We start from the raw sequence: 11,787 nt of genomic DNA on the forward strand, positions 1-11,787 counted from the left end.
TTCCATTCAGATACACAATTATATTATGGTGTACCATGAGGAGTGAGTTGAAAGATTATCTTGTGTTCCTTCAGGTATTCTTTAAATTCAACACTTAGGTATTTACCTCCGAAGGATTTTAATTTGTTTCCCAAGTTGTTTTTCTACCTTATTCTTAAATTCTTTGAATTTATGAAGGCTTTCAAACTTATGTTTTAATAAAAACATATAGCCATATCTTCTGAGGTTATCAGTAAATATGACAAAGTTGGCTTACTTATATCTAGTATGCACTATCATAGGTCCACACACATCACTGTGAATGATCCTTAACAATTCAATCGCCCTTTTACTATGTCTACTGAAAGGTGTTTTAACCATCTTACCAAATAGGCATGATTTGTATTTATCATATGATTAGAAGTTAAATGATTACAAGACTTTTTATTTAAGAAGTCTTGATATACATTTCGGTTTTATATGGCTTAGCCTGTAATGTCATAAATATATGGTATTCAGTTTATTTATTTTCAAACGCTTATTATTTTGCATCTTGAGAATTTCATTATTCAGTTTTAGAATGTATAAACCATTATGCAAATTAGTTGTTCCATAAAGAATATTATTAAAGCTAATGGTCATAGTACTACCAACAATAAAAAATGAATATTCTTCTTTATCTAAAACAGACACAGAAATTAAATTTCTAGAAACAGACAGAACATAATAACATTTATTTAATTCTAAAACAAACTCAGTAGGCAACCTAAGATAATAAATTCTTATAGCTAATGCAGCAACACGTGTTCCATTTTTAACTCATAAGTCAACCTCTTCTTTGGCAAGCAATCTATTATGTCACAGTACCTACATATTAGAACAAATATTTGAATCACATCTTATGTTTACAGCCTAAGATGAACAAGAAGAAAAATTTATCTCAATAACAAACATACCTAAAGTAGAAGCTTTAGCTGCCTTTTTCTTTTTCTTGTTTTCTAGGAAAACCTTACAATGTCTCCTATAGTGACCAGTTTTGCCACAATAGAAGCAAATTTCCTTTCCTCACACCACATGTTGGCTGAGTAGTAATATATGGTTGCTTTTTTGAGCTTAGGCTTAGTCCTGGTTTTGTTTTTGCCCTTAGCCTTGGATCTAGGTGCATGAGCTTCAACCACAAGCACATTAGTTAAAGCTACCTTTTGTACCTCCTATACAACTTGCTTGAGCATATACAAAAATTCTTCAAAGGTTTTCTCCTTTTCATTTAAGTTCAAGTTCATGATGAAATTATCCCATGATTTAGGGAGGGATTTTAGCACTAGGTCATTGGAAAGCTCATTGCCCATGATAAAACTCAAGCACGCCAACCGTTTAATATAGCCAACCATCTTGACTACATGAGGGCTAACTTGTCCTCCCTTAGAGAGTTAGCAATCAAACAATAAACTCAACAACTCATATCATTCAACCCTTGCACGAGTGACATATAACTCTCAAAGGTATACAAGTATAGATAGAGTATCCATTTCCTCATGTTATTTTTGAAGCTCAGGTGACTTGAAAGTTAGCATGAGGCTTTGAACTTCCATGAAGTCATCAAGATACTTATTAATAATATCTTTTTCTTCTTAGGTGGGACCGAGACCAGGCTCACGGGGCAACGACCCCTTAAGGATGTATGACCTCTTTTCTTAATGCAAAATCATCTAAAATCAATGAAGTTGTTTCCAATAAGCCTATTTTTCTTTTTGATAATTAATCGATACATTGAGTTTGACATGATGATTATGTGATCTACAATTTACAGATAAAGGCATTAGTAATTTTATTCATAATTAATATTTATTTAAATTATGGATTTAATTAATTAAAATACTTTTACTATTTTACTGAAGCCAATAATCTTTACTTCTGTACTCGAAAAGTTTCAATGAACTTTCTAATAGATTGAGACCTCATTGCAGTAATTCTCCCTTTCTCTTTGGCAAACAAGTTCGAAATAATCGAATAGGTAAATTTCAAATTAATCACTAAAATCTCATGATCTCAAGTTAGGTTTTGGCCCAACAAATCATGCAGCCTCAAATGTGATTCTCGGTATTAATAGGGTGGATACTAAATATCACCTTGTATCGACAAATGTATTCCCTACTTATGCTTTTAATATACGTTACCTTCGCTTTGGCAAACAAGCAAAATACACTAGTTAAGTCAGACCCAATATAAACATCTCTTAATTTTCCACTTGGTAAAAGTGCACCCTTCGCTTTGGTGAACTACCTAACCACACACAAGTTTAAGATGTCATAAGTACACCAACAGTAGCATACAACCTAGACAAAACTAACTAGTAATGATAAGTCAAATAGTCATTAAATTGCAGTCGATGATTTATCATAAGATCGTACTAGTGTACAAAGTAATCCTTTAACTGGAGATGTCATGTTTAGATTCAATATGAATACTTGTGATTCATATGGTGTATATATATGGGGTTAATCATATCTTATAGGACAAACCATATTGGTCATGTGTTATTTGTATATGTACAAGAATGATGCTCAAGATGGGATCTATTGACTCGAAAAGTATTAGGTTTTGAATATCCACCAATTCAATCCAGATCTGAGTTTTGAAACAAATATTGATAAATATTGAAAATAAAATCTCTAGCTAAAGTATAATGTAAGTCATGCAAAAGATATTCATAATGTCGAGTTCTGAATATTTAAATTGACAATTCATATAGAATCAAAATTAGGGCTTTGATGTAAGTAGATTCCTCTAGTAAAAATTCTTTGGAGGAATCACAAAGTTGAGGAGGCCACATGAGAGATTATGCAAGATACGCAGCAGAGATTCCCATATCTGTTTGAATGAATTTTAGGGCAAAATTCATGTTAAGGGGGAGAATTGTAACACCCACAATCAAGCGCAAAGGCATTTCAATCTTTTTTCTAGTTTTAAATTCAATGATTTTTTTGAAATTCAGTAGTACAAGCTCGTGTATAGAGATATATATGGTTGTGTATGGTTAGCAAAAAGTCAAACTTTTGGATTAGATCATGATCGCGGTGAAACAGGAAGTTACCTTAGCCATACAGCTAGAGACACGAAAGTGTATGACCTATACACACCCATGTATCGCACCTTGTAATTAAAATAAAAACGTGATAACCATAATTTTTCTCTCATTTATCTTGCACATCCATAGAAAGTAGAGAGTGGGAGAGAAAATAGGTATTTCCACCGCCTGTGGAGGTTCCAACAATCACTAAAATCATCGCATTTGTGCAAGGGAGACATTTTCCCCAAAATCCAAGTAAGTGGAGTGGTTTCCTTTACTTGATCATGAAATCTTTGAAGTTTCTTCAGTATTCACATGATATAGAGTTATGTAAACATGAATTCAATGATTTGTATAATGTCTTAGATTTTGTTTGCGATTATGATGAGCCATATTTATGCTTAGTCTCTTGAATGTATGAGTATTAGGTGTTTTGATTTCATAGTTTCAATAATGTCATTGATTTGATGTGTGTATTGGTTATAAAGAATGATTTTTAGTAAATAAATTGCCTAGGGACTTAGAGACTCTTCATATTAACTAGAATATGTGTTTGAATGCTTTGTTATGTGATTGAAATAACGTAGAAACCCTAAGGTGTGATTTCCAAATTGCAACACACAACCGTCTGTGATCCTATGCATGCCTATGTGTCATTTTAGAATTTTGAAGACTCAAAGATCCCACGCTCATTCTAAGGGGAGAAATGCATGGTCATATGGTATGGGACACACGCTCTTGTATGACTTTCCAAAAGTGGATGACGTGCATTAGAGGACACATGGATCCAAGTACACGGGAGTGTGTCTAGGTCAACTCCCCATATGTGTATGCTTTATACACAACCATATGTTAAATGTCACACATTCGTGTATATGGTTTAAAAGGCACACAAGCGTGGGTTGAGAAGCACACAAAGAGAAAAGATTATTATACCCTAAGTTATATGCATAAGATGAGAAAGTTATGTAAGGATAATAATGAGCCAATAGAAGATAAAGACATAGATGAAATGTCTGACTATGTGAACGATGACACAAACTTAGATCAAATTGAATCCGAGTTGAAAAGTTAACAACCTTAAGGCTAGTGTTACATAACTATATAGTCACCAACTATATACGTAAGTGAAAATATTTGTGAGAGCAATAGGGTTGGATGCCCATGAAATGCATCATACACTTGGAGCTAAAGCGCATAGTCATCCAGTTCAGTTCTAGTGTGCATGGTAAGGATGTGGCTTTTAGATATTCTTCATATGATCAGCGAGATGAACTACATATGTACTTGAGATAAAGGTCATCTCTAGATGGTTAGTCAATAGTTTTAATCAACTTATTTGGTAAGAGAAAAAACTGCTATCAGAGATTTTTTTTTTGTGATCAGGGTTTCCTATTTAAATAGCCTAATAAGTTGCTTGGCATGTGAGCAAGGCATCACAGTAACTTTCATCAAGACATCAGATATGTCGATTCTAACTTAGATCTCATAGTTTTCATGGATGATTTATGTCAAGGCATCGAGGTGTCACAATGTGACAATAGTTAGTTCATAAATAGACTGAGAATTTTATTGTCAAATAATTTATTAGCCATGGGTGCTAAAAGGTCTCCCTTTACTGAGTTTTACTCACACGTTTTCTTTTTGTATGTTTTACAGGTAAATGTGAGTAGCAAGGTAAACTATGGATCCAAAGGTCTAGCTAGCACTTGTACGACGTGAGGGGTTGTTATTATTCAGTTTATTAGACACATAGTTTTCTTTCCTATTATTATTATTGTTTTTATCATTATCATTACTGCAAGTATTTTTTGACATTTGGGGTCTTTATGAATATTGATTAACAAAGTGTTTTTATTACGTTACCTTTTAACACGTTCTATAATTATGATAATGTAATGAAGTTTATAAATAGTTTAGTTGTGTACGTCTCTTTTGTTATATTCCCATTAGGGATATGTATCAGAAAAGGGGTGTTACAACCCCATAATATATGATCGTACATGTCCATAATCCTAAATACTCTCAGACATAAATCAACTTACTGGTAAATCATCTTCTTCATAGACAATGTACGAGTGTATATCTTTGCATATACAACCATACATCGACATTTGAAACTAACGTTTTATCAATTTTCAGGCTAATCAACCTAGTTTCCATGTAGTATAATTTTGCAAGACACATCTTTATACACCCTAGAACATTTATCTCATGCCATAAACTCAAAAGCATCAACATCATTTTAGATAATGGTTTTCTGATTATAAAGAATGACTTTCTATCTGTTTACATGCTTCACAGTCTATTGCATGCCATTATCCTTTTTATTTTAGCATAAAATCAATCATATTGCAACCTTGTAATCAAAATCATGCCATCACAAAACTATAACACCTACAAGTACATCTTAAGGGTATTATAGTATTTTTCTTTGATTATTATGGATGTATGAATGAATAATTGTGAATTAAATGTTATATTATGATTTTTATGTGAGGGGTAGTCGTGTGTGGGATGGTTATACCCATGTATTGGTTGCAATATTAGTCGGAATGGATAAACACCACATCATTTTGAAATTAAATGACACATGACCATGTGTGAAGAAGACACAACTATGTGTGGCAGTATATGTTGGCAGTTTTAAAAAGACACGTTAGTTGGGTTTTAGAGATCTTTATTCCTATCTTAGCGAATGTTTAGTTGCAGAAAGAGAGGAGAGCGTGTTCTCTTTCCCTCCTGACTTCTCTCTCACTTCCTTTCCATTCCTAGCTATCACAGACTCAAGAAAGCAACTAACAAAGATGTGTCTTCATCTACAAACGAAGACATGATTTTTCTTTGTCAGAAATGGAGACCAAACATCATTGTCTCATACGAAGATGATGCGTCGTTGTCATTTGAGAGACGACGACGATGTGCCATCTTCGACTAAGACGAGATGTTTCATTTTTGTTGATCAGTTTCGTCGGTTAATAATGGTCGAAAATGGAGTATGACTAACAAAGAAGCCGAGAGGAAGGAAGGATGTCGTCGTCGCCATTGTCTATGACTATCGACAGTGTATTAGAAAAAACCTAAGGGAGAAATATAAATTTTTTAAACTTCGAATGGAGAGGATTTGTTAGTTCTTAAATTTGGGGTTAGAAATGTAATCAATTTTAATTTTTAAAAATTTTTATTAAACGATAATTTTATTTTTAATAGTAATAATAAAATTTAATAGAAGAATGAATATTTAAATTTTTAATAATTAATAGGTGAAAAATAGTCGCTTGCCCCCATATATATTTAGGAATTTGTGAAAGAGTCATTTATTATTATTAATATGAATTATTTTACGAATTTCCACACAAAATCCAGTGTCCAAGTCTGTATCTCCTCTTAAAGCGTACAAATCAAACCACGCATGCAAATTTAATGGAATCACATTATATTGTATAGCAAACTCAAGTAAGATTCTAAAAGTGTGATAGCGAAGGTAAGTTTTAGTATACTTTAAGTAAAAAGATGGTGATTTTGTCACTTTTAAAACATAATAAAGTTATATGAATATATTTTTAAGTATATAATTATGTAAATAAATTATATATTATTATTTGATTAAATAATTTTAAATTAAAAATAAAATAAAATTTAATTATATAAAGACACAAGAATTATCGATTATTCAGTTAAAAAGTATATATATATGTAATTTAAAAAAAGGAAAGGCCAGTGGCCCAACGCCAACCAACAGAACGCAACGCAGCACAATCCCGAGGCAACTCAACTCAAAACTTCTACTCAGCCATCTCAACTCACAACCTTCAATTAAAATTAGGCCAAAAAGACTATTTCCCACCCAAGGTATGTTGTTATCCCATTTTTCCCCTATTAATTTTAAAAATCTCATTTATCTATCTGTGATCGATTAAAATTAACAGTTTTAAGAGTAAAATTATTATTTTGTTTGTATTATTAAAAATAAACTTAAATTTGATTTTATTTTCTCTCTAAAGTCTAAAAACTAACAATTTATCTCAATCCAAATTTTAAAAGATAGCATTTTTCCCTTAGGATTTTCAATTTTTTAGAGTTAGTTTTTTGACGTCGTTTCTTTTTCTTCGGCGACCTCTAAGCGATGTCTCTTCCTCTCTGATACAGTCTCCTTCCTGCGGTTATCCTGGGCACGATCATCGACGAAAACGAATCGTTTTTGTCATCGACGATAAAGACTTCTCATTGACAAAGAGCTCGTCTTTGTTGACGACTATTTCCAAGACAATTACCGAAAAGAGGTCGCATCGAAGAGGAAGAGGCGTCCCCTAGAGGCGTTGAAGAGGAAGAAATAACGTCGAAAATTTGAATCTGACCCTAGGGGGAAAATACTATCTTTTAAAATTTGGGTTGGGAGAAATTGATAATTTTTAAGATTTAGAGGGGGAAATAATATAACTAATAGATTCAGTTAATTTTTAACAGGTGGGTAAATGAAATTTTTAAAATTAATAAGGAAAACTTGACCACCACCTACTGTAGGTGGGAATTAGTCCTTTGGCTTAAAATTATTACATCTATGACACAACACCCCCCACCCCAATGCCGTCTCTTCTCCACTTTATCACCGGCTCCTCTTCTTCTTCTTCTTTTATATATATATATATAGATATATTTTTAATTTGTTTTGGATTTTTTTAGATATTCTATTTTGATCAACAACCAATAGACACAACTGCCATGGTCGGGGCAACTCAGCAACAACAACAGCAATTGCAGCCGCAAGTATCTCCTGAAGAAGAAGCCTTAAAGAGAAACACTGATTGCGTTTACTTTCTTGCTTCTCCTTTAACCTGCAAAAAGGTTCATTTACTTGTCTTTCCTTTTCTTTAGGATTTTTAAGATGTTTGGGATCTAACTAGGGTTTCAGATTTGTATTCTTTGTTTTACCTCGGAAATGGGAATTGGATCTTTGGTTTTGAATGATGTTGAATTGCTTCGATGAAATCTTACAATTTAATGGTAATCTTTTTCGAAAAATTCTGGAGGTACGTTATCTTATTATATATATTATTTTTCATTCATGATGAACTAATTTTCTCAAAAGATAGACTGATTCGCGATAATTTTTCTAGTGAATCTAATGTTAGTAGATATTGCTTAGATGTTCACAAAAACACAACTGTTTTTCGGAAATTAAGGTTTAGAATCTCTTTTGGAGTTTATTCAAGTTGTAGAATATAGTATAATCAATGATTCACTTGATTCCATTACCATTGTTTCTCTTTTTTAATAAATAATCTATCCTTAAATGAATGTATAAAAGCTCCCAACGTTGGTTTAGTGGTTGAGACCTTTGATTTTTAATCAAGAAGTCAGTTTAAAAGCCGCTGGAACTAATTACTTCAGCTGTTAGACCCCAGAAGTTTCTTGACTACCAAGCTTGTAGGATCCTATAATATTTCCTTGATTCTAATATGGTTTAATTCATTAGAGAGTTCGACGTTTTTTTTTTTTTTTAAATTTAATTTTTGGATTAAAAAAATTAGTATTCCTGCAAAAATAACTTTTGCTAAAATTTTTTTATTATACTATATATCAATTTGTCTTGCGGAATGCACTCTTTTTGAGTTGTTTCCCTCCTTTTGGTATATTTTTATGCAATTTTTTTATATGCATGTTTGTCAGTCTTACAACATCAGTGATCACTGAATTGTTTGATTTTCTCCTTTTCTTATATCTCAACAGGGTAGTGAATGTGAGTATCGCCATAGTGAATATGCCCGAGTTAACCCCAGGGATTGTTATTTCTGGTTGCATGGTAATTGCTTGAATCCCAAGTGCGGGTTTCGGCATCCAGTGAGTTGATCCTCCTTCTGAGTTAACTTTTTTCTATTGATTTAGTATTAAATACGTTATTGAAGTGAAAGGTTTTTGATTGATTTAACAATTGGAGGACAGTGAAACTGGGAGTTCTGCTGGATTGTTTATAAGTTCCAGTTATCTCAACTGCATCTTTAATGTGGAATCTTGATGTTTTCCTTGTCAGCCCCTTGATGGTTTGTTAGGAACCCAAACAGCAGCCTCGACTGGATCCACTTTCTCTTCGATGCACCCAGCTGCAGCTCCTGCAACAGCTGCAGCACCTGCAACCCACACTTCTCACAATCCAGGGAAACAAATGGTTCCGTGCATTTTCTTTCAAAAGGGGCTGTGCCTTAAAGGTGATAGATGTGCTTTTATGCATGGATCAAATCCTACAACTAATAAAGCCCCACAGCAGCCAGCAATTGCCCCTGCTACTGAACTTCCGTCATCAAAGAAGGTTTTTGGTGTCCTTCAAAATGGCACCCAGGAGCTGAAGGTTCCACTGAAAAATGTCTTGAAGGCAGTTGTACTACCCGCTGAAGGTAATAAGCCTGCTCCAAAAACTGAAATTTCCTTACCTAGAATCACTGCAAGAATTGAAAGGGATGCACCACCACCTTTGGCTAGTGGTGTTGAGTTTCCTCGATATAAAGCAAAAAATGTAGCTCCTGTCATCAGTGGTAACTCTTTGAGCCGTTCTAGTCGTTTGCATCAGGCTCATGCTTCAGATGATCAAGTTTTTCAGCATGGGAAGGACACTGAGGAGTTTTTAAGGGAGACCTCTCCTGGGTTTGATGTTCTTGTTGATGATGAGCTCAGAGGCTCTAATTATTACCATAATGAAGAGCAATATGGGAGAACAAGAGGTCATGAAGGAAGGAACTTGAATTCTGTAAATGAATATGAGATGGGTCACTCCATGGATTACAATTCAATGGCTGACATTGACCGCATACAGGGGCAGTATGCTTGGGAACAAGGCACAGGTTCATCAGACACAGTATTAGTAGCTTCATCTCATCTAGAAAGGAGTTTCTCTAAGACTCAGAGCCCTGGTCAAATTAATGAATCAGATCTAAGATATCGTTTGTCAAAGCATAGGAGGGTTAATGGCTTAAGGTCAGTCGTCAGTCTTGATTATTCTCCTGATGACCAGGTTGAAGAGCAAAGCCATCAGAATTCTTCTCGACGGGACTCACAGCATTTATCAACTTTTGAGAGCTCTCTTAGCAGTCGCCTCCATGGTAGAATAAAGCTTCCCAGGAGATCTCCAGTCAGTGGCAATGATTTGCACTTATCAAGGGAGATGGACAGGGGAAGGAATAGGGGTCTTGTGTCACCTGGTAAGCCTCAGGCTGCCCATCAGGGGAGGCTCCGAGACAGAATAAAAGAAAGGGTAGAAGTGGATTACAACAACATAGGAAGGAATCTCAGGGGTCCCTGTATGAGAAGAGAAATAATGGATGACATTAATGCTGATTTTGCTGGTCCCAAAAGTCTTGCAGAGCTAAAAACTGGGAAGAATGCTGAGATTAAGGAGCAGAAATTTCTTGGAAAAAGAAAAAACTTAGAGAGTCATCAAAAATATGATGGTGAGCTTTCATTTACAGGGCCAATACCCCTAAGCGAGATTCTGAAGGGAAAAAGAAAAGCTGAAGGTCCAGCTGCCAGTGAAAGAATATTATCAATCATTGAGGATAACAATAATCAGAAAGAGAGAAAGGAGAATTTTGTTGGTAGCTCCTGTAATACAGCAGTAGCAGGAGCAAAGCAAGATGCTGTTTCCACTGTATTTAAAGAAGCAGTCAATAATAGGGAAGAACTAAAATCTTCAAAGGCTGATGCTTTCGGAGAAACTGAAGGGAAAAATGAAGCCAACCATGATGAGCCTTCCCAGTTAAATAATGGAAGTGAGCTTGAGCCAGAAGAAGGGATGATTGGGAGTGATGAAACAGTGGAAGATCATGAGCTTGAAGGTGATGATCAGCAGGATGGGGAGGATGAATATGAGCAGCGTGATGAAGAATATAATTTTGAAGAAGGTGATAATGCAGAGGCAGGAGAAGAATATTTAGATGATGAAGATGCAGATGACTTTGCTAAGAAGATAGGCATTATGTTCTCTTGAGGAACGAGGGAGCACATTTCTGGTTTTTCCTATGTTTTGTGGTCTTGGAGAACCCTTTAAGTTAATTAGGTTGGTACTTGTTTGACTGGTTAAATTTCATAGAACTAGGGATATTAAGTTTTGTTGTATGAATTGAAACATTTTCTGATGTATTTATAACTGATTGGATAAGGATCTTTCTTCATATTGAGGCATTTTGCTGTAGCCATAATTCATGGTGGTTGCTTGGTGCATGACTGTAACAGTAGAATGATAATAAGGAAAATTCTTTAGTTTTTTACTTGGCAACCTTTGCTTTCTCCTGTTTCCTTAAACTTTAATACATATTTTATAATTTAAATTGAATGATAATAAATGAATTGAAAATGAAGAGTAAATTTGCAGAAAAAGATGGACCATGAGACATGCCAATGGCCATATGATGTTTTCTCAATTGTACTAAGTTCTCTTTTAAGAACTTGTGACCAAAAGTAAATTTCTCACCATTTACTTTTGATTATATTATTAAATTATATGTTTTAGTGATTTAATTATGAATGCGGTTGAAATTGAAGGGGAAGAATGTTTTTTTTTGTTTTGTTTTTGTTTTTGGGTAATTAAATAAGAGTAGGAATATATTTGGATGTAGCTGAAGCAATTTTTTGTCAAATTATGCAACATAGACGAATTTTTACTGAATTTAGATGATATGTGGTACACATACTGGGAAAAATTTAACCCCCCAAAATTTTGGGAAAATTCCAAAAAAAAAAAAAAAAAC

The 11,787-nt window shown here is 34.0% G+C and overlaps 1 protein-coding gene across 2 annotated transcripts; it reads left to right on the top strand.

The window, feature by feature from the left end:
- The first annotated feature begins 7,603 nt into the window (after window positions 1–7,603).
- Window positions 7,604–11,315, top strand: LOC123217084 (zinc finger CCCH domain-containing protein 17-like). 2 transcript variants are annotated; one of them, XM_044637844.1, is made up of 3 exons: window positions 7,604–7,894; window positions 8,780–8,890; window positions 9,081–11,315. In XM_044637844.1, the coding sequence occupies exons 1-3, from the start codon at window positions 7,772–7,774 to the stop codon at window positions 11,025–11,027; spliced, it is 2,181 nt and encodes a 726-aa protein (XP_044493779.1). In that variant the 5' UTR covers window positions 7,604–7,771; the 3' UTR covers window positions 11,028–11,315. The 2 variants fall into 2 exon arrangements, with proteins under 2 accessions (XP_044493779.1, XP_044493780.1); XM_044637845.1 differs by lacking the exon at window positions 7,604–7,894 and having other exon boundaries at window positions 8,993–11,315.
- The last annotated feature ends 472 nt before the right edge of the window (window positions 11,316–11,787 follow it).

The sequence above is a fragment of the Mangifera indica genome, chromosome 5 (genome assembly GCF_011075055.1).
Source record: "Mangifera indica cultivar Alphonso chromosome 5, CATAS_Mindica_2.1, whole genome shotgun sequence".
NCBI lineage: Eukaryota > Viridiplantae > Streptophyta > Magnoliopsida > Sapindales > Anacardiaceae > Mangifera > Mangifera indica.